Source organism: Macaca nemestrina, chromosome 2, assembly GCF_043159975.1.
Source record: "Macaca nemestrina isolate mMacNem1 chromosome 2, mMacNem.hap1, whole genome shotgun sequence".
In the NCBI taxonomy this organism is placed as follows: Eukaryota; Metazoa; Chordata; class Mammalia; order Primates; family Cercopithecidae; genus Macaca; species Macaca nemestrina.
The window spans coordinates 109,136,358-109,162,992 of NC_092126.1; the positions used below are offsets into that span (position 1 = coordinate 109,136,358).

General features: G+C 49.8%; 1 protein-coding gene across 3 annotated transcripts in view; it reads right to left on the minus strand.

Annotated features, from left to right (window-relative positions):
• Positions 1–1,094: 1,094 nt before the first annotated feature.
• Positions 1,095–26,635, minus strand: part of LOC105480339 (solute carrier family 6 member 20) — a 47,106-nt gene continuing 21,565 nt past the window's right edge. For 2 of the 3 annotated variants that reach the window (XM_011739013.3, XM_011739012.3), the window contains exons 2-11: positions 25,633–25,773; positions 23,588–23,679; positions 19,348–19,575; positions 16,066–16,176; positions 14,767–15,008; positions 13,789–13,951; positions 9,110–9,314; positions 6,531–6,690; positions 3,467–3,632; positions 1,095–2,734 (exon numbers count right to left, since the gene is read on the minus strand). In XM_011739013.3, coding sequence (XP_011737315.1) covers positions 2,585–2,734; positions 3,467–3,632; positions 6,531–6,690; positions 9,110–9,314; positions 13,789–13,951; positions 14,767–15,008; positions 16,066–16,176; positions 19,348–19,575; positions 23,588–23,679; positions 25,633–25,747 — 1,632 coding nt within the window. In that variant the 5' untranslated portion in view covers positions 25,748–25,773 and the 3' untranslated portion in view covers positions 1,095–2,584. The remainder of the gene's footprint in view (positions 2,735–3,466; positions 3,633–6,530; positions 6,691–9,109; positions 9,315–13,788; positions 13,952–14,766; positions 15,009–16,065; positions 16,177–19,347; positions 19,576–23,587; positions 23,680–25,632; positions 25,774–26,635) is intronic. The other variant, XM_071091554.1, reaches the window with a different exon arrangement.

The window sequence follows — 26,635 nt, forward strand, 5'->3', positions numbered from 1 at the left end:
TGGCTCATACATTTGAAAGTCAAGTGATCTTTTGATAACTGGACAATCAGGTGAAGCTGGAAGTATTGATGAGATGGTTGCTGAAGACAGTAGAAGACCTTTCTAAAGCCTATTTTTGCTGTAAGAGAATTTTACAGCATAAAAATAAAAAGACATCTCTGGCCAACGTCCCAAGTGAGTGTTTGTTTGTGTCTTCAAAGATGTCTGTGCAAATATATCCGCAGAGACTCTCCAGAATTCCATAGTCTCAAGGAAGCACTGGACGTTAGAGCAGGAAGGGACCTGCTCACTTTAGGGGTAACCTTGACCTACTTTATTGCAGTTAAAAAAAGAAAATTCTCAGGGTGGACTTGAAGGGGGCCAGCCCCTCCACACCTGTGGGTATTTCTCATCAGGTGTGACGAGAGACTGAGAAAAGAAATAAGACAGAGAGACAAAGCATAGAGAAAGAACAGTGGGCCCAGGGGACCGAAGCTCAGCATACAGAGGACCCGCAATAGCGCCGGCCTCTGAGTTCCCTCAGTATTTATTGATCATTATTTTTACTATCTTCGTGAGAGGAGTGTAGCAGGGCAACAGGTGGGGAAATGGTCAGCAGGGAAATATGTGAGCAAAGGAATCTGTATCATGAATAAGTCCAAGGAAAGGTACTGTGCCCAGATGTGCACATAGGTTAGATTTATGTTTCTCTTTACCCAAATATCTCAGTGTAGCAAAGAGTAACAGAGCAGTATTGCGGCCAGCGTATCTCGCCTCCAGACACAGGGCGGTTTTCTCCTGTCTCAGAATAGAACGAATGGGAATGGTCAGCTTTACACCGAGACATTCCATTCCCAGGGACAAGCAGGAGACAGAAGCCTTCCTCTTATCTCAACCTCGAAGAGGCCTCCCTGTTCCGCTACTCCTCCTCAGCACACACCCTTTACGCATGTCAGGCCGGGGGACAGTCAGGTCTTTCCCTTACCATGGGGTCATATCTCAGGCTGTCTCAGTGGGGGAAACCTTGGACAATACCCAGGCTTTCTTGGGCAGAGGTCCCTGCGGCTTTCCGCAGTGCATTGTGTCCCTGGTTAATCGAGAATGGAGAATGGCGATGACTTTTACCAAGCATACTGCCTGTGAATATATTGTTAACAAAGCACATCCTGCACAGCCCTAGATCCCTTAAACCTTGATTCCATACAGCACATGTTTCTGTGAGCGCAGGGTTGGGGCTAAAGTTACAGGTTAACAGCATCTCAAAGCAGAAACAATTTTTCTCAGTACAGATCAAAATGGAGTTTCTTATGTCCTCCTTTTCTACATAGACACAGTAACAGTCTGATCTCTCTCTCTTTTCCCCACAGGGACTAATGTGATAGCAGAGATACGGTGTGTCTTCAGCTACAAGATGCTCTGTTTGAATTATATACATTTCAGAAAACTTATGTACAGATGAATCATTTAAAATGAATTGTAAGTGGTATTGTGGTCTTGATAGAGTTGGCCACGATGTCCAAATGTAATATTAAGCCTATGGGAAAAGTCAGATCCACTTCTTTTTTTTGAGTCAGAGTCTTGCTCTGTCACCCAGACTGGAGTGCAGTGGCATGATCTCAGCTCACTGCAACTGCCACCTCCTAGGTTCAAATGATTCTCGTGCCTCAGCAGCCGGAGTAGCTGGGATTACAGGCCTGTGCCACCACTCCCAGCTAATTTTTTTTTGTATTTTTAGTAGAAACGGGGTTTCGCCATGTTGGCCAGGCTGGCCTCGAACTCCTGACCTCAAGTGATCCACCTGCCTTGACCCCCAAGGTGCTGGGATTACAGGCGTGAGCCACCATGCCCAGCTAAGATCCACTTTCATCCTCACAGTGGCTCCTGACTCCTTTTCCAATGCACCAAGACACCACGGAGGGATGTCTGCGCAGACTTCTAATGTGGTTTGCGGTTGCAAACTGTCGTTGGGGCAATTTTTTGTAGAAAGGTCTGGTCCTGAACCCACTGTCAGAGAACTTAGAGAAAGGTTCCCTGTGGGGGTCCCAAACAAAGATCTTCTTTCTTTATAACCTGTCATCCTAAGATTTAAAGGGTGGAAGGGGAACACAGAAATTGCATATTCACTACAACTCAAAAAAGAAGATAATTAATTTTGCACCAGTGACAAATATGTCATCTTAGGCACTTCGAAACTCCTTAAATGGATCTAAAAATATTTGTCCTCTAATATTTTGGTGTCTCTTCAGCCAAAAACAAAAATTGCTTAAATTTGGTCCCATAAGAATTATAGTCATATTTTAGTTCGCAATGTGCCCTAATTCTAGGACTTTCCTGGAATGAAGGACCGCCGTTATCTTTGAGACTGGCTTTCATAGCCCGCCCCCTTCGATGATGAGGAGGCAGGCGCCGGGGAGGAAGGGCAGCCTCCGGAGGGTGTGCGTTCTCCCAAGGGAGTCTTCTTCCTGCACACCTTCCTCATCTTGTTTAGACACTCAGGAAGTTGACGGGCTGAGCACTTCTGGCTTAAGCATTTGAAAAAGCAGCAGAGGAGTTTCCGCCTGTAAATAGTATCCGTAAAACTGTGAGCGGCTGGGAAGCCCACATCTCAGGCCACGGGGGCAGCGTCTCCCCTCTTGAGGTGATGCAGAACAAAAGTCCCCAGGGCCACCAGGGGGATGCACATGGTGGAGGAGGCCACAAGCAGCCCAATGACAGCCAGTGCATAGGCCGGGTAATCTTTGGTCACAAGCTGGCCCTGAAAGGAGAGACTGAGTGTCAGCAGAGAGCACCTGCTGAGAGCACTGCCCCTGGGCCTCAGGGCCGCCACCCGTGATGCGGAGGCGGTGTGATGTGGGCAGAGAACATGTGGGGCCGGTGTCCTTACTCCTGGGGCCACCAGCTCTGCAATTCACTAGCACATGTGCCAGGGGCCTAACCGCCCTCACCTTCTTTTTCTTCCATAAACTAGGAATAATAGTAACTACTTGAACCAGTGGGTGTAGAGCTATTGTTTGGAGCTACCCATAATAAATAATCATGGTAATAATCAAGCACCTTACGTCTAAGGCAACATTCAGGGCACCTAAAATATAGGGGACTACTCTTAGCCCGGAATGGAACTTTCCATGAAGGTAGCAATGTTCTCTATGAGTGCTGTCTGCTGTGGTGGGCGCGGAGGGCAGCGCTGCTCAAGAGGCAGGAGCTGGCGCCTTCGCAGCGGGAGTTTTTCTCAGCGTCCAGGGGACAGGTCGATGGGGAAGCTGTGGAGCAGTGCCTTCCTCTCGCCCCACTGAAGCATATACCTAAAAACTCAAAGCCCAGTTCCTCTGTCCTGGGCTATTTCTAAAATGCCTCAGTGATATTTCCATGTCGTGACAAATAACCTACCCACACTGTGGAAACAGTTCCCTGGTTTCAGACAACGAATGGCCCATGCTTTTGGGTGACCGTGGGGGCCCAGCGCCAGCCCTGCAGGGACAGCAGATACCTGGGAGGCGTCCCAGGCTTGGTACTTCAGCGTCCCCGTGAGGATGTAGTCACTCAGGTAGAAGACAAAGAGGCTGACAATCAGTAGTGGGCTTACGCCAGCCCACATCACCTTCCAGTACCAGCTCACAGCTCGGCCAGTCATGGCCTTAAGGTCACTTTCAAATCTATTTGGAAAACAGGGAGAGAAAGTCTGGATTATCCAGGCTGCGGAGGTGAGGGCGTCCAGCTTACCCGTCCCTGTTCACAGAGGAACATTCTGTTCTAGGTGGTAACTGATGTCTGAGTTTGGCCACTGGACTCCTCTGTGACACCTTCTTGAGAGAGCAGTGCCGCGGTGGGGAGGGGAGAAGGGCTGAGACTGCCCAGGAAGGGTGACGGAGCAAGCACGCTGTGGAGAGTGGACGTCAGAAGATACCTTCCCAGTGCCAGCCTTCAGACGAAGGTTGCTGGCATAGCCCAGAGGGCAGCTTCCAGGAATGGTGGGCACAGGCAGCAAGGGAGGGACATTTGTTGGGCTGCTCATCAACAACAGGGGCTTCTTGGGCAGCTCTGCCCACCCCCCAATCCAGCCCACTGCTGTGAGTCAGTGACTCCCTTTCCCAGTAAACGCCACAGAGCAGAATCACTTGGTCCACTGAAACCAGAGCAGGTTTTCTGGGACAGAAGAAGAGCCAACCTCGGACTGAAGGCCTTCCCGTAGCCCTGGCCTGTTGGAGCTGGTCTAGAGCGGCCAGGACAGTGAGGCCCAAAGGCGTTGCCCACAGCCACCATCACCATCTCCATCATTCCTGTAGCTCTCTCTTTTCCCTCTTCTTTACTTTTCAACCTACATTTAGCAGCAACACAACAGCAGCCAGTTTCTCATAGACTTGACAGGCTAAGTACACGTATTTTTGAGTACACATACACAGTATAAAAAGTATCTTTGGCATTTTGGGAGATGTTGGCCCAACGAAACTCCCCATTTCACACAGGAGGAACCAAGGCCCAGGGTTGCAATGCCATCTGCCTTAGGGCTTGGTAAAGACCAGGCCCAGAACCTGGGTTGGCCTCCTGCCTCCGGCCCAGAGCCTTTAAACCTGCTCCCTACAGCGGGAGAGGCAGCCTTGGCGGGAGGGGCTGGGGTGGTGTGGGTGTGACGTCACCGGCTGCAGCCACAGCCCCTCCCTCCCTGGGACCTGCTGCATGTCCTGGGTGTCCATGCAAGGCTGTGCGGAGACCACCACCTGCCCTTTGCTGCTGCTGCCATAGTGGGACTCTAGGCTGTAGGCCATGAAGGCTCATGTATGTGACGTGGAAATCTGGGGCTTTCAAAAATCGGACAGGTGAAAAAGTGTTGGGGGGTCCTCTTGTCCCTTCACACCCCCATTACCCCCCGCTTTCTGGATGGAGAAAGTTGGGAAGAGCTGGCTGCAGAAAAGCCCCAGGACACTGTCGCTGGGTGGTCACTAGATGGCGGTGTCCCCTGAGCAAGCCGAAGCACTCCCCACCTACCACTTACAGTCAGTCCACCTACAACATCTCCAAGGCACGTTTGTTTCCGCCTGTCTCCCTTCGCCAGCCCCTTTTTGATGGACTTGTGCCCCTCACCGATCTAGTGACCTCCAGTGGGCCCTAGGTTCTGTTCCTCTCTCCCAACCTTCTCTTTTTATCCTGAAACACTCACCCTCTCAGTGACCAATCTCTTTCTCCCTCTAGACTGGCATTTCCTAGGTGACCAGGGATTTTCCCAGTTTTAGCACTGAAAGTTCCACATCCCAGAAAACCCCTCAATCCTGGGGAAACAGGGAGAGCTGGTCCCCCTAACGCTAGTGTCCTCGAAATGTTAGTAGCTAAGGGTGGGAGTGGGGTGAGCGGAGGGTGAAAAGGCATTCCTTGACCAAGTAAGTCTGGAAATGCTGCAATTCTAACCCTCTCTTTGGGATCCATAACTGTCTTTAAGACTCTGAGAAGTCCCACGGGAAAGACATCGATTTGGCTTTGTTTAACTTATGTCCTGAAATGAATGGACCATGGGAGATTCCGCAGCATGGCACAGGACCCTGGCCTTTGCAGGGACATAGCAGGGAATGCTGCTTCAGGAATGCCTGCCTCCCAGAGTGTTGTCAATGTCTCCCTCCCCACCCTGAACCAGCATGGAAGATCAAAAAGACTGGAGAAGAGGGCAGAAAACAACGTGGCACAGCCTCCTCGCCCAAACCGGTGCCCACTTGAGCAGCGCTGCCCAAACTGAGGTGCCTCAGGCCCCCCGGACATAGCGTGAAGATGTAGGATCTGATTCAGCAGGACGGGGTGGGTCCGAGCTTCTACAGTCCCAATGAGCGCCTTGTTGCTGCTGCTCCCGCTCTAGGGACCACACTTGGGGTAGCAAAGCTCTCTAGGCCAGTGATTCTCAAAGCGTGGGTGCCAGACTCATCTGGGAACCTGCTAGAAATGTGAATTCTTGGCCTTCCCCAGGCCTGCCTGATCAGAACCTTGGGTGTGAGTCCCGCAGCTGTGTTTGACCAGCCCAAGGGACTGTGAGGCACACTCGAGTTTGAAGGCTGCTCTAGACTGGTGGCTCTTGCCCCAGCTGCACATTCCATCACCCGGGGAGAATGAAATGAAAACATTCCAGTCCTGTGCTGTGCACTGGGATTGAGAACCTCACTGACTAAATTTTCAATCTGCCAAATTTTCTAAGGTCTAAGTTATCAACTGCACTTTGGTCAGGGTTCTGGGAAAATACTGATGTTGGCCGATGATCAGAGCATCCAGTGCCTGGAGGCACAATTCCCTGCCCCAGTAAGCTGTGGGGGTCCAGCAGGGTCGACCCTAAAACATCCTGTGATACAAAGCAAAAGTACGGGAATAGAGAGAAAGATATTCACTGAAGCAAACTGAGCGTGGAATAGGGGCAGAGCATTAGCTGAGATCTGCGGGCAAAGAACAAACATTGAGTAATGATGCCAAGCTTAAGGAAGAGGTGAAGATGTGTATCAAGAAACAGCTGTTTTCCTTGAGGGGTGTGGCCTCTGTGGCTGTGTTTTCCCTGCGCAACTAGGGGTCCTGGGCCTCCTCACCTCCTCAACCCGTACACGTAGCACACGGCAATCGTCTCCACCAGCACGATGAGCAGCAGGGACAGTGTGGCCGCGTAGTCGTTGAATATATCAAACCAGTAGTTCCCAGCCTCCATGGTGAACACCATGCCGATGGCACAGTTGACAAGGCACACCAGACCTGGGGGCCACAAGACCAGCTGCTCACCTGCCCAAAACCCCCCACTACTGCTCACCAGTTCTCTAAGGGACAGCGGGGCCACTGGCCCTCGGGGGACCTTGGCTGATTGGTTCATCCACATGGGTTGAAAGAGCTGTTGTGGGTTGGACTCTCTGAAGGTGTGTGCCATGTGTGTGGGGCAGGGGGCACAATGGTGTCCCGAAGTGTGTCAGCAGGAGTCACTGATGTTGACTCACTGAGCTGCCCTGCAGGGGAGGCAGAGCTTCAAGCTCAATGAACAAGCAGACGTGGTGGGCACTGCCATTCCAGGATCCCGCCCAGGCTGTGGGTCTGCAATTATAACCCTCTCTGTTTATCCCAACAACTCAGCCCTGGAGCTTATGAGAAAAGAATCAAGGGAGGAGGCTTGAATATGGGGTGGCCCCATAAGGACTTCCTAGAGAGGACTTGCATCCACCAAGAAGGGGGTGGGGCAGGGAAGAGACACATGTCCACCAAGATCCTCCCACGTGCCAGGCACTTGCAATGCGTTGGACCCTTAGGCCTCTGAGGCAGATTTCCGGAGCCCCCTTTCACTGATGGGAAGGCAAGGCTCAGAGATGTCCAAGGCTCCCCCGACGTCCCATAGCACGTCAGTGGCAGAGTGAGGATTCAGACCCAGGCCCTTTAGCCTCCAGAACCTGGGCCTTCATCCCAGTCTCCTCCAGTTGCCTCCCCTGGGGACCCCATGTATGTCTGAGTCTAGAGCCCACACCTGCCCTTTCCACTACCACACCGTACACTGCTAGCTACCGAGCCCTCCTGCCATCCTGACGGGGACACACAAGGAGAAAGGGACCATGTGCTGGCCAAGGGCTACAGGCACACCTAGTGTTGGCTACAGAGACCAGGTCCGAGGAGGGGGGCTAAGTGCTGCTGGACTCTGAAGAGGTGGGGGCAACTCCAACTGGAGTGGTCGGGGCTTGAAGGAGATGGCCTGGGAGCTGGGTTTGATTCGTCCTGCATGTGGAGGAATGGTGTCTTCAGAGGCAGAGGTGTAGGCCACAGGGTCCTCGAGGCACTCTGGTTGCAGATGGGCCAGGGAATGAAACCATGAGAGATGTAATTGGAAAAGCCAGCTCATTTCCTAAGAACTGAAATGTCCATCAACAGCAGAATGGATAAAGAAACTGGTATGTGATCTTACAATGGATTATTATATAGGCAGAAAAAGGGGCAGACGATCGCTGCTCGAAACATGAGTGGATCTCACAGGTAGATTCTGAGTGAAGAAAATAGGTGCAAAGTATGTACAACAGGACTTCGTTCATATGAAATTCAAGAACAGGAAGGCCAGGCGCAATGACTTATGCCTGTAATCCCAGTAGTTTGGGAGGCCGAGGCAGGTAGATCACTTGAGGTCAGGAGTTTGAGACCAGCCTGGCCAACACGGTGAAACCCTGTCTCTACTAAAAATACAAAAATTAGCCAGGCATCATGGTGTGCACCTGTAATCCCAGCTACTCAGGAGGCTGAGGCATGAGAACAGCTTGAGCCTGGGAGGCGGAGGTTGCAGTGAACCAAGATCGCACCATCGCACTTCAGCCTGGGTGACAGAGTGAGACTGTCTTTAAAAAAAAAAAAAGGAAAAAAAAAACCCCTAAAATGTAGAAGTCAGAATAGAGGTGAACTCCAGGGGTGCATACTTCCTGGGAAGGGGTGTGAAGGAGCTGTCTAGGGTGCAGAAAATGTTCTGTATCTTGACCTAGGTGGTGGTTCCTCGAGTGGACACATATGTAAAATCCACTGAGTTTGCACTTAAGAATTGTACACTTTATAATGGTCACACTTCAGGCTGGGTGTGGTGGCTCACGCCTGTAACCCCAGCACTTTGGGAGGCTGAGATGGGCGAATCACCTGAGGTCAGGAGTTCAAGACCAGCTTGGCCAACATGGTGAAACCCCGTCTCTACTAAAGACACAAAAATTAGCCAGGCGTCATGGCGTGCACCTGTAATCCTAGCTACTCGGGAGGGTGAGGCAGGAGAATCACTTGAACCCGGGAAATGGAGGTTGCAGTGAGCCAAAATCACGCCACTGCACTCTAGCCTGGGTGACAAGAGTGAGACCCTGTCTGAAATATATATAATATACTTCAATGAAAACAAACAAAAACAACAGCAAGTTCTCTCCTAGCCTGGAGAACTTCGAATGTCAGGTTGGGGAGTTGGGTCGGGGTGGCCACTTCACTTCCCTGTGATGTGGAGAATGGAACGCACAGGATGAATCATGTGGCCCAGGTCCTGGATTGTGAGAAGACGTGGCAGGACCATGGTGAGGTGGCTGCAGCCCCCTCACGACCCCTGAGGGAACTCTCCCCTGCTCACTCCCATGCCCTGGCCCTCCTGATCCCCGCCCCCTCCACTGGCTGGCCTGCTGACCTGAGATGGCCTCCTTGGGCAGGTGGCTGGAGATGATCTTGCTGTCTGTCAGAGGGGTAAGGATGGCTGCTGTGTTTCCCAGCATGCTCCCAATGCCCAGCATCAGCAGCATGAAGAAGTAGAGCACTGACCACAGCTGGGACACCTCCATGTTTTTAATGGCCTCCGTGTAGACGATGAATGCCAGGCCAGTGCCCTGGACAGCCTGCCCAGGGTGAGAAGACACCAGTTACATGCATGAGGGACTTACAGTCTTATTCACACATTCAGTGCTAAGCAACGTGGGGTACCTTGGAAGTGGCCATGAGAAGCCACATTGTGAGGTTGGAGCTTCCATCTGCAGACCAGCCCCTTACACTTAGCTGGGTCGAAAAGGAAAGGGAGCTGCTGGGAGCTCATATATGCAAAGCACGTGAGAACTTGCAGCCAGCCTGCAACACTGAGTTCCCCTCTCCTGCCGCAATTTACGTAAATTCTGGATGAAAAAGAATAAAACAATGCATAATTTCTGCTTCTAATGTGATGACTGACTAGGTGTCCTGAAACCTCTGTGGCTGGGACCTGAGGAGGGAGGGTGGGGCCAGGGCAGCAGGAAGCAGAATTGTGGAGAGCCAGCTTGGTCAGCAGGCAACCAGGAGGGCCAGGTGCTCAGCGATCAGGTCCCTGTGTTGGTAACGCTGTTGCAGAGATGTTAAACTATGGAAATTGAGGCTGGAACTCCTGCTTAAAGACAATCCCCCAAGGGGCTCAAAAGGGATAATAAGTTGTGTGTACTCCCTGGCTACCCACAGAAGAAGCAAAAACAAGCCCTCCCTGGGTAGAAGCCCCCCAATTTAGACACATAGGTTTCCCAGAGATTAAGCAAAGTGCTCATAAACAGGGATTTACAAACCCACAAGGAGAGAAGTCACTGTGAGTGAAGAACGAGCAAGAATAAGAAATAAGATTTAGAACAACCCTCCCCAAGGGTGGCAGATGTTGGATTGTCAGATTCAGAATTGCTATGGACTGAACCGTGTCCACCTGAAATTTGTATGTTGAAACCCTAGCTCCCAATGTGACTGTATCTGGAGATAGGGTCTTTAGGAAGTAATTAAGGTTAAACGGAGTTATAATATTGGAGCCTTAATCTGACCAGACTGTGGTCTTATAGCAAGAGGAAGAGACAGAGAGAACTCTCTATTGTGTGAAGACACAGTGAGAAGATAAGTATTCATGAACCAGGAAACAGGCCTTCATCAGAAACCAAACCCTGCTGGACCTTGATCTTGGACTTCTCAGCCTCCAGGACTGTGAGACATAAATTCCTATTGCTTGCTGGGCACAGTGGCTCATGCCTATAATCCTAGCACTTTGGGAGGCTTAGGTGGGAGGATCACTTGAGCTCAGGAGTTTGAGATCAGCTTGGGCAACATAGCAAGACCTCGTCTCTACTAAAAGTAAATTAAAAAAAATAAATTTATGTTGTTTAAGCCACCCAGTCTATGATATTTTGTTATAGCAGGCTGCATTGACTAATACAAGAACACAGGTCAATTCTATAGCATACCAGCTGCTCAGAGGCATACTGAAAATAGTTGGCTTCATGTGCTAACAACAAGGGAGTGACTACTTGTAGAGAACTTAAAAACAATAGTAAAAATCTACAAAAAGTTGATATACTTTTTATTATTATCATGAGCCAGCAATTCTAAACAGTGTTAAAATACTGCTCTCCTTCTCTTGCCTATGGCCACGACTGAAAAAGTTATGTAAGAAATGTTTAATGAAACAAAGAATAACATTACAAAGATAAACATGTATCAAGAAACTATTGGGATGGACAAATAAATTGGAAAAAAATAGCATCTATATAAAAAATATAGTTATTGAATTAAAAGGTTCAGTTGACAATTAAATACCAGATTAGATGCAGCTGAAAAGAGAGTTAGTGAACTGAAAGATATATCCAGGAATGACTCAATAAGACAAAAAAGGATAAGAAGATGGGAAAAATAAAAGAGAGGTTAAGAAACCTGTAGGACAGGATGAAAAAGTCACATCTAATGAAGTTCCAAAAGGAGAAAAATGAGATAATCAGAGACAATGATTATGAGATAATAGGTACGAATTTTCCAAAACTGATAAGAAACATGGATCCATAGATCCAGGAAGCCCAACCTCACCTAGGCCTAGAGTGGATAAATAAAAATATATCCATGCCATGTCTAGATTGCAGAGGCCAAAGACAAAGAGAAGATCATGAGAAAGAGAAAAAACTGCTTGCTTACAAAGAATGAAATAAAATTTCAACAGCAACAATGGAAGCCTGAATCACATAGCAAACATCTTCAAAGTGTTGAGAGAAAATAACTGTTAACCTGGAATTTTCTACGCTGAGGAAAAATATCTTTAAAAGATAGATGCGAATTACAGAATAAAATTTAAGAAAACTGCTCTAAATGAAAGTATTTTAAGGAAAAACCTTTGGAGACACTGGGATGCAAGAAAGAATGGTGAACAAATAAAATGGCAAACATGTAGGTAAATACAAGAGCTGTATAAAATAATAATAATGTCATGTCCAGTGTATGGGGTTAAAGAGACAGAACTAGACAACAATCATTTAAAATGGGACCAATAAAATGAAAGTACTCTAAAGTCCTTTTGAATTTTGGGAAGGAGGTCAAGATGCTGTTTAACTTTAGACTTTATTAAGTTAAATATGAAAGGAAAATTTCAAGAAGAAATCAAGCAGCCAAATTCCAAACAGCAGGGAATAAAGTGGAATGAGGAAAGAAAAGAAAGAAAAAAAAAAAGAACAAAGCAACAGGAAAAACGAAGTCTAGATAAATCAATAACCAACCATGTAATTCTTGGCTGTAGAGCCAAGCTCAAAAGTAGTGAGGAAAACTCCCAGGTGCCAAAACCATAAAGGAAAGTTGAAGTGAAAGCACTGAATAGGTGCGGAAGCTGAAGGACCTCATGGATCACCTGAACAGGACCTAGGCCTTGAAGGCTGGGGTTTGGGGGCTGCGGTCTGATGCCTGCCCAGGGAAGTAGGCTCATGCCACAGGCCAGTGCAAGCATGGAGCTAGGGCTGAACAAGCAGGAGAAAAAAGCATTGCCTAACCCATGAAATGACCTACAGTGGTTGTACCCAGGAAACAAAGTGCCAAACAAACCCAACCCAACCAACCAACCACCCCAAAAATACCAACCTCCAAAGTAGCTTACTGGCAACCAGAGCCACGGGCCCTCCCTACTCCCTACTCTTGAAAAGCATTACCTAGGAACACTCTCTAGAAATAATCTCTAGAAGTGTTTACTTTAAATATAAGAATTAGACAAACATGCCCACTATCACTTCTACTCCCATGTGCTAGAAATCCTAGTGAATACAATAAGAACAAGGGAATGAGATATAAGCATTGAAAAGAAAAATGCAAAATTCAGTCTGCAGGCAATAGGACAGTTTAACATAGAAAACTGAAGCAAGTCTATAGCTAAATGTGAGAATTAATAAGAAAATTCATAAAGATTGCTGGATACTAGGTCAACATACAAAATTTTTAGCTTCCTTTTGCAACAAAAACAAACAATGATAGAATGAGGGGAAGAGACACCATTCACAATACAATAAAACAGTAAGGTAATAGAAATCTAATGAAAGATGTGCCAAGATGTTCATAGAGAAAGTTAGCTGAAGAATATTTTAAAAGACCTGAGTGAATGAGAGAAAGTATGTTCCTAAGTCGAATGTCACAATTCAAAAGATATTAATTCTCCCCAAATTACACTATAAAATCAATGCAAGTCTAGTAAAAATTCCCTAGATTTTTTTCCAATGAAACTTATCAAACTGATCCTCAAACTAATGTGAAAAAATAAAGCTCCCAGCACAGCAGAGATAATTCTGTAAAATATAAAGATGACTTTCAGTAGCAAAAATTAAAAATGAAACCTCCAAATGTCTATTAGTAAGGGAATGGATAAATTGCAGTATACTTGTGTGATGGAATAAAATGCAGCATTTAAATGAACAATGAGGTTCCGCATGTGTTATTGTGGACAGATCTCAAAATTAAAATGCTGAATGAGAGAAGTATCTTTCCAGACCATTTATGCCTATTTAAAAACTGCCGACATAGGAGTCCAAAGGCTTGTTGGAAAAAAATAAAATAAAATAAAAACTGCCAACAAAACAATGATATTATTTCAGAATACATGAATGGGTATAAAAATGTAAAATATAAAATATAAAAATGAAGGTTCTTGCCTCTGGTGAGTAGGGAAAACAAAGGGGACTTTTTAACTTCATCTTTGAAACGTTCTTTCCCTTTATATAAAAAAAATCTGAACTCAAAATGACAAAATGTTTATAATGGATCTTTCTGAGTGGTATATATATGGGTGTTTGTTATATTATTCTCTCTACTTTCCTGTATTTTAAAAGCTTAGAAACACAAAAGAAAAAGAACGGACAGAGAGGTCCCCCAGGAAGTTTACTGTAACTAGCATTCTCCAGCAGCCCTCAGGAGAGTGGTGGTAAAGCCTCTCTTCTTGGAGTTGCAGGAAAAGTTATTCAAGATCCTTCTTCATTTTTATGGACCTCACCTAGCTCCCAAGTCAGCAGCTCACCAAGGTCCCCATGAGTGTGTGGAGAGAAGACAGTCCCCAGCCTTGCCTGGGCACGTTACCGTGTCTAGCTCCGATTCCAAGCTGCAGTTTTTGATGTGCGGGAACACCTCGCTGTATTTGCTTGGGTAGGCAGATGCGAGGTAGCCCTTCACCTGCTCCAGGTTGCTGGCCGTCAAAAAGCCATCTTCAAGGTCAAAAGTGTTGGTCAGCAGCAGACTCACCCTGCAGAACACACCATCGGACCGACCTTCACTGATCAGAAAGGCAGCTGTCACCAAAGCCGCCCGTCAGCCTCTTCTTTTCTGATTAGGTGAGGAAAGGGAACCTGTTGCTTGGTGACCTTTTAAAGGGCGGGGTGGTTTTGAATGGCACTGAAGAAGCCTCAGATATGAACAATGATGACAACAGGCACCAAACTCACACAGCAAGGCTATTTTAACCTCTGGACCAACATAGTCCAGCAGAAGTTTCCGTGCTGATGAAAATGTTCTCTATCTGGGCTGTCCCATTTGGCACTCACTGGCCACATATGGCAACTGAGTACTTGATGGTGGACACTGAGCAACTGATTGAAAGTAACATGGGAATATGAATTAAGTTGCATTGATTTAAATGTAAATTTGTAAACAGCCACTTGTGGCTGGTAACTACCCAACTGGACAGCATACCTCCTGGATGATGTCCATGTATTTTGGGCAAGGCGCCACAGAAAGTGTATCCTGCAATCTCTGTGGTTTAGCTAGAGGCTTCTTGGTTACTTTTGAGGTTGGGGAGATGGGGTAGAAGAAACAAAGTTTGATTGTCGTATGTCCTATTACGCTAAGTGCTCGCAACACATTAACATGCCCTCCTCCCTGCCAGGCAGATGTTGACATGCCCCAGGCCCCCCAGCAACTGGTAGTGGTATAAGGAGTCTGAACGTGAGCCCTGGATTGAGGACTCCAAAACTGGTGCACTTTGCCCCAGCCCTTGCCCAGGTGACCCTTCAGCTCAGAGCTCAGGGAGGCCTGGGACTCGGTGGGACAGCCCGAGCTTACTTCTTCAAGCAGTTTTCATAATTGAAGGTGGCCTTGAAGCCATAGATGGAGAAGGTGACGATGCTGGCAAATATGGAGGTGAAGCTGTTGATGAGGGACACAATGATGGCGTGCTTCTGGCAGTTGTTGGATGGCTCATTGTAGCTGGCGAAGGCGATCAGGCTGCCAAAGCCCAGGCCGAGTGAGAAGAAGATCTGGGTGGCTGCATTGACCCAGGCCTTGGGGTTGGCCAGCTGTTCCATCTGGAAGGCCAACAGGGACAGGGCTGATGAGCCCTGGGTGAGATTCCAAACAAACACTTAGACCCTCAACAGGAGAGTAACCCAGAGAGGGGAAGGAGCTCGCCTACAGCACACAGCCGTCGGGGCACCCCTGGGACTGGAGACCAGCTCTTCTGGCCCCATCCACTCCCTGGCAGATGAAACACACAGCTCAAGCTGCACACCTCCCATGGCTAAGGTGCTGTGGAGAATACAGGTGCTATGTGGAGGATATAAGGTGCTACGTATCTTCTACAGCACTTCAGTCATAGGAGGTGTGTAACCAGAAGCAGCTATGCTCACCACTATACATCAGTGCAGAGGTGTGCAATGGAATACTGCAGGGTAAAATAATTAAAACACACATGGAGCCCTGATTCACAGGCAGATACTGCACAGGTCTGGGCATTCAGAGATGGAGGTGGTGTGGCCTGGCAGGGGAGGTCTAGGTGTGGGTTGACTCTCGGCACTGACATCAGGGGGCGTTTGGAATGGGGAAGGAGGAGGATGACACAGTCATTTAATTTCCAGGGGCTAGATTTGCTAAATGAAGAACTTGCCCCATCCCAAAGGAATGCCCCATTCCTCCATGGATGAACCCTGGGTGTGGGGTGCATGAAGAGTGGGTGGGTTGGGAAGGGATTGTAGGAAACCCTGTAGGGAAACGGGGGCAGGGAACCATATGAGCCCGCAAACAAGATGACCAGAGCAGTGCTCATGGGAAAAAGCTTGGTCCAGTTTGAAAGGGGCTTGAGGTGAGGCGGTGGTGGGGGTGCAGCAGTTGGGGGACAGTGAGGATGAAAAGGAGAGGCTGAAAGACTTAATGCTCCAGAATTAACAGGGAGTGGGGACGACCTGGCTGAGGAGGTGATCCAGCGACTGCAGGTACTCCACGCTCCCACCACACCCTGGTGGGCTCACATCAGCTTCCCTGGGTACAGCGTTGGCCCACTCTCCATCTTTCCCTCTTCCCACCTGTCCTGGAAGGTGGCAGGATGAGTGAGGGGCGCCCTTAGGGACCTCCCGCTTCAGCCCGTACCTTGGGAGTGAACATGTACATGAGGCCGTTGGTGGCTCCATGGAGTGTGAGGCCCCTGATGAGGTAGATGATGAGCACGCAGTAGGGCAGTGATGCCGTGAAATACACCACCTGCGGGCATCAGAGGGCAGAGTCGGCCTCCCGGAGCGGTGGGGTCCACAGGACAGACCCACGCCCCACGGAACACCGCCACATCTGGGGTATTCAGGCTGCACTGCCCAGCTGCTGACAGCTGGAAAAGGCATGGAGATTCTTGGTCACACACAGGCTCTGGGTTAGGGCTGGAGAAATGGGTTGGTGGGATGTGGTCACTCACAGTTGTGACCAGCAGGACATTCCTTATTCGGTAGAGAAGAGGCAAACAGGTACCGAGCCTCTGCCTTCCACCCTCCCTTCAACCTGACCTTATTCCGGAAAGGATTTGAGGTTACCCACAAAAACACATCAGTCACATTAACATTTCAAAATTGCTAGATAAAGAAATCAGCCTGAAATAAATATATGGGCAATCCAGTAATGAGCCCACAGGAAAAAGCAACCCATAGAATCTGTGCATTAGTCTCTACCCAGTTTCTGAGGCAGATTCAGCTCCGAGCTTCCTGGTGGCCTACACACAAAGCAGGAACACAATTAAAAGGAAAACAAAAATCTGCAGCTTGGAGAAGGACAGATTTCCCCGGGATTGGGGCCTGAGAGCAGATTGGTCATGAGTGCTCATGCAGGAAAGCAGCGACGTGTAGAGTAGAGGACAATGTCTCCATAATAAATACAATAGGAAATTCAGATCTGATTTTTATGGCAACCCTCCAAAAAGGGTTTACTTCCTTAGGCTTTAACATTATACCTGAATGGACATTTTTGTCAACCAGATCTTCTTTCTCCACCAGCATGCATGGTAAGTTCAATGATGTTTTGTTAATATATTCAGTGTTCATGGTAGCGTTAGTAGTCACCTGTCATGCTCTGGGTGATTCTAACTGTTACAAAGCCATAGAATACAGACCTTCAAGTGCACGTGTGCCTATCCAGGAATGGAATTTTTTCTGTAAATCAACTCATATGTGTACCAGAGCCTCATTTGTAAAGCAAATAAATATTTTGCTAGATTGTCTTTTGTGTAAGAGTTCCCTTAAAGTTTGAGTCTCTCTGTGAGAAATATGGCTGGTGGCTCATGTTCAGGTGAACTTGAATTACACTTGACCCTCCCTTCCCACTGAGGTGTGGTGTCATCTTCTTATCCATTTCCAAGGCCGCCAGAGTGGCACTCTGTGCCCTGTCACCCAGAGGACAGCAGGTGGAATGCGGGGTGTGTCTTTTATCACTGCTTCTTAGCTGAGGTTGTTGTAACTTGAGAAGAGTAATAAATCCACCCAAGATTATAAGAAAAGAAACCAGATAAGAGATAGAGATGAAAAGACAGGGCACTCACTTGTGGCCAACATCCATCACAATGGGCACTAAGCAGGCCCTTAGGGCCAGCCCCAGGAATTTCCCTCCTTCTCCCGAGGTGAGCAAGTTTCCCGGAGGCTCATGGAGTCTCCCCAAGTGGGCAGAATTGCTGGACATGTGATCCAGCCTAACCTATTGGAAGAAACCAATTCTGACCACTCTGCAGAGATTCTGGCAGGAAACAAAGGCAATTCCAACAGGGGATGCCAGGAAATGGCACATGGTCTGTGACAAGATTAGTTCCCTTTACATAGAGCTGTTGGGGTATTTTGCCATGGAGAAGGGTATGGCTGAAGCAGAGGAAACAGACGATAAGAATAAATAAGTTTTTATGGCATGACAGGTTTCATGTAACACATTTCTAAGTGATCAGGAAAAGTAATGGTCTCTAATCTCTATATCTGCAGATGTTACCCTCTGATCTTTTGGATCATGATCATAATAACCTGGCAAAGATAAATTACAAAAACATTTTTTATGAGCATGACAGTATGGCCAGGCTCTACGATGGGACTGAGTGAGCTGCTGCAGGTTCTAAGTTCTCTCGGGGGAAGAGCACCTGTGCTCACCAGTCCCTCTCCTCAGCCATGGCACAGGGGGCTTCGGGGGCTTAGAGGCTGGCCATCAGGGGGTCTTGGAAACCAAAATAAAATGTCCTACCAGGCATGATACTGGAGTTGTCCCATGGGCCCTGGAATACCATGGGTAGCTCTGGTCTAATGCCTCAAGAAATACATGGGGGGTGGGGTACAGCTGGAGGAGGCAACTCAGGTAGTCAGAGGGTGAGGACAGGTGGGCTCTTAGGACTCCCAGCAGGTGACAGTTGGAATTGATGACATCATTAAGGCATAGAGAGAGCTATGTGGCTACCAAACCAAGGCAATGGGAAGTCTTGGGGTGAGGCTGGGCTTTGCCCTCACTAGCTGTGCCCCTGGGCAAGTCAATTTACCTCTCTGAGCCTCAGGTGAGTGGGATCATGAAATCTACCTTGAGGGGCTGTTGCCAGAATGAGACAATGTGGGTGCCCAAGCCATGTTGGGTCTATGGTGAGAAGTGACGGTGAATGAGACAGGGCGTGCTAGGCTCTGGGACATCTGCTGAAACTTCAGGCAGGTGACGGGTGATGGGAACACTGAAAGCAGATCTTCCACATGGAGCAGACTAGAGCTGCAGGAACATGTCAGCCCCAGTGAAAGTGTGAGCCTTGGGATGCACTAAGAAAGGACTATGGAGATCAAGCCTGACAGCTATGGAGGGTGATTGGAAGCAGCTTAGAACAAAGGGTCGGTCTCAAACTCAGCTGAACACTAGAATCACTTGGCAAGCTTCTAAAATCCCCCCACCCACCCCATTGCTCAGGGCACATCCCAAACTGGTTACTGCAGAACTTTGGGGGCAGGGCTAAGGCATGAGATTTTTGAAAGCGCTCCAGAAAATATCAATGTGTAGCTGAGTTGGAGAGCCAGTGGCTAGGGTGTCTTGAGGACACATACAGTCTTAGAGAAAAGCAAACTCACTGTCCGGTTGCCTGGGTGGTATGGATTTTGGGCTGACTGGTACAGAAAAACTTTTTTTTTTTTTTTTTGGTAAGAAAGTCCTTGTTTTGAGATTTAGGGTTGCAACTTTAACCACCTCTGGCCGTCTCTATAGTCATCTAGTAGGTGACTTGTCCCAGCAACACCATCTGTGCCCTCTGCCCTAACATAGCTGCTGCCTCTCCACTGCAGAGGGCACTCCCTTGGCATTGCCCAGGGTTGGAGACAGAGGCAGCTGCCCCTTGGCGCACCCTCCCACCCGCCAGGAGTACCGGGTGTCTGTGCCTCGCTGTCCCACCTTGCCAGTGGACTCGGTGCCACGCAGGATGCACAGGTACACCACCAGCCAGGCCAGGAGGAGGCACAGCGCCGGCTCCCACTGCACACCCCCGTTCTCCTGGAGGGACGGCGAGATATTGAGGGTTTTCCTGTACCAGAAGTACTGTGTGGAGGACGCCTTCTCGCACTCCTCATCGTAGCCTGTGTGGTTACCATTCAGTGGGCAGACAGACCACGGCAGGGGATCCTGTGGGACCAAAGCGAGTGTTATCCAGAGAGGTGAAGGCTGAGGACAAAGGCTGTGGCAGGGGTGAGGGAGGTGACCCTGAGTGGAGACTCTTGAAAGAGAAGGGTGCTGGTCCCGGAAGGGCAGGTGGCTGGAGCCCCTGAAGGCAAACCGGGAGTTGGAGAATTTGTCAGGGGGCACGGGTGAGGCAGGAAGGGGTTGGAGGAGGGGGCTCTGCTCTCGTTGCAATTCTTCAGGTGCTCCCTGAGGACTACTGAACTCCGTGGTGGGTCCCAGAGACTGAACAGTGAATGGACCACGGCCAGGCCAGCTATGATGATGGGACTCCGACCCACGGCCTGCGCACAGTCAGCTCAGGCACTCAAACCACACCCTCTGCAGCACTGGCCCAGATTGCTTAAGACTTGGTCAAGGACTGAGAGAGTCCCTATTTAACCAACTAGAGAAAGTGACAGAGAGCCCAGTTCAGAGTAGCTTAAGCAGATGAGAGTCTTACTGGCTCCACCCTGCAAAGTCCAGGAGTCTAACTGCTTCAGGTATACCTTGACTCTAGCTCAAAGAAGTCACTAGCACCAGGTTCTCTCAGGCTCAGAAAGGCAAGAGAGCTGTGGGGCCTGAACCTCATCTCCTGCTAGCTTCCAAACCCAGTGTATGTTGCAGGAAATGCCATTCACCACCAGCACTTAGTGAGCACGGAACCTGAGACTCATGCATCTCAGGACTTGTTAGGGACTTGCGGAAATCAACAAAGACCACCCAAGTGAGAACAAGCAGAGGTTCTTTCCTTAGGGCTTGCTACAACAAGGGAGGTAGCAGCATCGCTTGCATTTGGCAGGGACTCCAAGGCAGGCAGGGATGGGGAAAGCTTGTTAGTAAGGAAAGAGAAGGCTCCAGGTGTGCCCCCACAGGAGGCTGTGGGCATGTCACTTATGAACACAGGAGCCTCAATGGTGCATGCATCGTGACCATGACCCAAGGCCAAGTAGTAAACGGTGGTGCTGAGATGGGAGGGAGGGGAGGAAAAATTACTTCTGACTTGCGGGGTGGGAGATCCCAGCCCTGCTCTTTGAGGACCAGCCCCACATTGATCAGTTTTGCACATATCTGGGTTCTGCAAGTCCAGATTTAATTAGACAAAATGCATCATTAATGGAAGCAAGTCTGACCACCCCACTGGGCTCAATCCCGTATTTCACAGGAAAAGAACCAAGGCCCAGGGGTATCACCTGATGGGTCATGGCTGCTGTGCCAGTAGGCAGCTGGAGCCCAGGTCTGCATACGCAGACAGCGCTCGAGACTGTGCTGGTGAGGACCTCCATGCCCACCCCTGCCATACCTCCCCAGGGCCACCCTAGCCTATTGGAATGTGTGAGCTGGTTTCTCGCTTTGACCCATATCGTGTTCAAAGCTGGCAACCAACAGTCCTTCCCCTCCCCATGTGCACATTTCTCCCATCCAGAAGTGGCATCTCTGGCCTCACCCTGTGAGCCTGGGCTGGCCTCCGATGCACGCTGACCAGCTGAATACGGTGAAGAGATGCTGTGTGAGTGACTTCCCGGCCCAGGCCTTCAGAACCCTGTAGCTAGCCTCTCACCCTCTTGGAGACCAGCTGTGGGACATCCAGGCTAGCTTCCTGAATGATGTGGATGCAAGGAGAGGGAGGCACATGGAGGGAACTGAGGTGCCTGGTGGCAGCCAGCACCAAGTCCCAGGCAGGTGAGAGGGGTCCTAGTAGACCTGAAGCCCAGTCAAGCTGCCCTGGCTGACATCCCCTTGGGCCATTTACAGCCTGTGTGGGACTGACCTGAGTCTGTTCACTGGACCACCTGCTGATGCCAGCCCAGGCCTGCTTCCCAGGCTTGGCTACACAACTAAGTCACCCAGGGGTGATGTCCAGGCTGCACCCTCAGTGACTCTGATTTCATCTGTTTAGGGTAGGGCCTGGTCATTGGATTTTTCACACCTCCCCACCCCGCGCCCCGCAACTTCATCTCCCCAGTGTGCAGCCAGGGTGAAGAAGGTTTAGAGTATAGGAGAACTTGTTAAATGGGCCAGTTCCCAGTCTGACCTCCCTCACCCACCTCTGAACCAGCAGGTGAGGACAAGGATCCCTGCATTTGCATGCATAACAGCACAGGTGCTCCTGCTGAGAAGGGCTGGACCCAAGGCTGGAAAGCCTGGCCAGGGAGTGAGTAGACAGGAGCACAGACTCCGGGACCAGGTGCCTGATTCCAACCCCACCAGCTATGAGCTACTCGGCTCCCCTCTGCTCGGGTGCTCAGTGCGCTCAGCCTTGCGGGGTGGCTGTGATGATTACCTGAGTGAACACTTCTAAAGTGCTGGGACCTGTGTCTGACCCAGAGCACATGTAAGTGAATGTCTGCAGCTACTATTCCTCTCATTATTACGGGACCATGGAGGAGGGCTTCAAAGTAGAGGGACTAAGGGATAAGTCCACAGACCTATGAAGGATGCAATGAATGAACACTTAAGTGATTTTCAGGAATTGCTGGCCCCCATTCTTCTGACTATTAGAAAAAGGTGCCCCTTTCTTGAGGCACTTTATTTTTGCTTTCGGGGGATGAGCAACTTATTCTGATTTTGTTAGGACAAGACACATTGCTTCTGCTTTTGGAAACTTGTCTTAAAAAGTATACAAATCTATCATGTTTACAATGTGTATGGCAAGCCCTTAGTTGGGGGGTACCATCGTGCAGTGCACAACCTGCCCAACCATACATGGCAGCCCTGCAGAGAGGATAGGAAACAGTCACCAGGCAATAGAGTGAGAAGAGTTGCTCTGTTTCCACCGAGAAGGCTGGGGAGAGGCAGAGTTGTGGCCAGTGTTCATGAAACTCTAGGTTGAACCAGGGAAAGAAGGAGGAACTGCAGCTAAGCTCAGGGCACATCTTTCTTGCCAGAGATATGTGCAATGGGGCAAGCTTGGTGGAGCTCATTGGGAAGCCAGAGTAGGGTATGCCAAATCAGGATTATTAAAGTCATTCACCCAAGCATTCCTCACGCCCCCACAGAGTCAAGGCTGTGCCCAAGCATCCCAGAGGCAAACCCAGTTCAGTCCATAGTCCATGCCAGCCCTGTCTTGCTTGTGGACCTAGGGGACAGGCATATCCCATGAAGGCCTGGCTCAGGGGCAAAGGGTAAGGCATCGGCCTGATTAGCTCCTGCCTCCTCCTCTGTTCCCATCTGGGAAGAAGCCAAGGTGAAGGTGGTTCCTGGAAGCAGGTGGAGGCAGTGGAGGATGGGGTTCCTGAGAGCGGAGCGGCAGGAGCCAGGTAACAGAAATGAGCATGAGCAGTGGAGAGGAAAATTCCTCTTGTCCTGGATATAACACCAGCTCTCTGTGTGGAATTGGAGTTCTCGCTTCTCTACAATTTCCAGCCCCTTCCACGTTTTCTACGGAGTGTCAGCTGCAGTTATCATCAGAAATGTGTGGTTTAAAATGTTTAGGAATGGCCCTACTGTGTTACAGGGTGACAGTGGTCCTTCTAGGAGAACTTGGAGGTCTGCAGGGAAAAGGAGAGGCTCAGGCTGGAGTCAGAAACCTGGAAGCACAAGTGGCCCTGTGGAAAGTGGGAGAAGGGGACGGGGAGGAGGACAGACGTTGCTGTCTTGCTGGATTGAGGGAATCCCTCCCCATCAGTCCTCTCCGCAGATTTCCTCCTAGGCACACTGTGCGGTAGTTATTAATTGTTTGTTGGAGGGAGTCACGTCCATCAGAGAGAATCCACTGAAGGCCATGGACCTGCTCTCCAAGAACACACACACTCACACCGGTGGACTCTTGCTTACAGTGTAAGGGGCCTGTGGAGCCCGGGTTCAGAAGCCCTCCACGTGGTTTGGGGTGCATGGCTTCCCCTCCACCTCACACCACCCACTGGCTCCCCGCCCCGAGGCTGCTTACCTTGCCCCACACCCCCTCCCCTGAGCGGTGGCCCTGCTTTTCTCTCCCTTTCTCGCTCCCACTCCTGTTCTGGCACGGGCCGTGGCTCACCTGGAAGGAGTGGAAGAGGTACCAGAAGGCCCAGGCGTTGATGACGTTGTAGTACATGGAGAGGAAGAAGGAGACCACCACGCTGGCGATCCCTGCAAGGAAGCAGAGGGCTGCGCTGAGGACTGAGGATGGCCCTTCCCCCTCCGCCAGGCCCAGCGTGTGCTCCCAGGATGCACCTGTGGCGAGGCCTCCCTCCACCAGGCTTGTGTGGTGAGTATTAAGCGAGACCAGGCAGCTGTAAGCACTTCATAAGGGTGATTTCTTTTTCTCCAACCTCCCTCCTCACCTTCTGGGACAGGAGGCTGATGACATGTTTTTGAGATCTAACTGCCAGGCACTGTGTTAAGTAAGTACTTTACGTGCCTTTGGTCCTTACGACGGTATTATCTTCGTATCACAGAGGAGAAAACTGAGGCCTGGAGCCTGCCCAAGACTACCCAGCTGGTAAGTGGCAGAACTGGGTTCACAACGTCATGCTGTGAGAAGCACTGTTGCTGTGAAGTGCCACCTTGTGCCAGATGTACAGTTACGCTCCCTCCTTGGCTCACCAGCGGTTGAGTCACCTGGTGGCCAGGAGAGGAGAGGTGGGGAGGGGGCTGCCCGTAATTCGGTCAGGTCTGCACAAAACCCAGGGTGGTCCTGAGAGCAGAGAGAAGGGTGGCAGCCAGCAGGGCTCTGGGGCTGGCCCACACCAACCCTTGAGAACCAGCATTCCCTCCTCTCCCCAAGCCCAAGTGCTGGGACACTCAGTAGTAGAAACTGGCCATGGTGCACGTGTTTACCCCCACAGGCATCGGCATATGCTATAAACCGGGGCTTCCCCTCCCCACTCCCACTCCGCTCTGAGAGCTGGTTGTTAAATATTCACCAGCATCCCCTGGTTGGCACAAATATCTGGTATCTTTCTTATGATGCAGAAGATGCCTCTGAGAAGTCCCCTGTGATTACTTATTCAGGCAGATTGTAAAACCACACACTTCTGTGTTAAAAATTAATAGCCTAGCGAAACCCCGTCTCTACTAAAAATACAAAAAATTAGCCAGGCGTGGTGGCGGGCACCTGTAATCCCAGCTACTCAGGAGGTTGAGGCAGGAGAATCGCTTGAACCCAGGAGGTGGAGATTGCAGTGAGCCGGGATCGTGCCACTGCACTCCAGCCTGGGCGATAAGAGTGAAACTCCACCTCAAAAAAAAAAAAAAAAAAAAAGAAAAATTAATAGCCATTCAAGACAAGGAGGCAGTCTGGGGTTGGAGATGATTTGTGAGAACACTGGACACATTTCTTCTGCATCTGCGACCAGGTCATGTATACGCTTCCACCCTCTTTGCTCCTGAAATGTCACTCTGCTTTCCTCCCTGCCTTCCTTTCTGGGGCAGGAGGGGTGAGCATCACACGCCATGGCCACTTCTGGTCAGGGCTCCTTCTGCATGCAGAGGCAGCCCTGGGCCATAAGCGATGTGCAGGGCAGGTGGAGGTTGTCCTGGAAGTGCCTGGGACTCTGGCTCAAGGTCACTCAGGAGAGGCATGAGATGAAACAGCCCCCTCCTGCTGTCCGTGTGGGCCTCAGCCTCCCCACCCCAGAGACATTAATGGCACTCTGCAACACCTCAGCAGTGTAAAGAAGATTAAATGAGCTCATGCACATATATCCTACAGGCTGGCTCCCAGCAAGTAGTAGGTGCTTACTAAAAGAGAGAGCTGTTATTTAACAGGGAGCAGTTGGGGGAGTTTCCAGGACTTGGAGTTACAGCTGTTTCCCTTTTACAGGTGACCAAGCTGAGGTCCAGAGAAGAGAAGCAGGGTGGCATCTGTTCCCCAAGGGGCATGCATCCTCCCTGTCTTACTGCCCTGTGGGTAGGAAACCAGCTCCTCTCAGCCCACATTCTATGACATCCCCGCCAGGCCAGTTGTTCACTCCAGGCAAGGGCTCTCTCTTGGGCCTTGTGCTCGCCCCTTGATCCAGCAGCTTTGCTGATGGGATCCCACCCACACTCCCATGCTGCCCAGGTCTCTGGGTGGGAAAGGACTGGAGGGGCCCCACGTACCGACACCGCTGAGGTACGGGCTGATGGTCCTCCAGGCACCGATGCTGCCCTGCCGCATGCGCTGCCCCACAGCTAGTTCCAGGTACAAGAGCGGCATTCCCTCCACGATAAGCATGATGATGTAGGGGACCAGGAAACTACCTGTAGAGGTCTAGAGCTGAGAGCCAGGCCACCACCAAAGGGCTTTTCTCCACCACCACTCAACCTCTGTGCAAACATCCTTCCATCCTCCTGTCTTTCCACTTGTCCATGCATTCTCCCACCTTTCCATCATCCATCCTCCTCTTTCTACTCTTCCTTCATCCTTCTTTCATTCCACATTTTCATCCATCCCTCTTGCTGCCATTCCTCTCACCTATCTGTCTACCATTAATTCATCAACTTGCCATCCATCCTTCCTTCCATCCATCCTTCCATCCAACCATCCATTCATCCATCCATTCTTCCATCTATCTTTCCATCCTTCCATCTATCCACCCTACATCCATCCATCCTTCCTTCCTCCCATCAATCTATATTTCCATCCTTCCATTCATCCATCTGTATTTCCATCTTTCCATCCATCCATCTATCCATCCATCCATCCATCCATTCATCTATCCATCCTTCCATCCATTCATCTGTCCATCCTTCCGTGCATCCTTCCATCCTTCCATCCATCCTTTCATCTTTTTATCTTCCTACTCAGCCACCTGTCTGTTCATGCATCCACCCGTGGATGACATGCAGCCATGTCAGTTGTTAAACTCTTTAAATTCATCCTCCCTAGGAGGCAAACTGCCACTGTCCCAAGCTGCTTGAGTGCCTTTCTCAATGCCTCCCCTGTCCCAGCCCTTCTGCCATACCCAACATTCCATCTTCCATTTCAGCAACTAATAGTCGATCAGAGCCAAGACAATTGTGTTGTTAAATATGTCAAACATCATGCCTGGATCCATGCATTCAGCTGTCAACCTCTATGCACTTCCTTTGGGCTTTGTGCACAGCCCTGATGCTGCTCCAC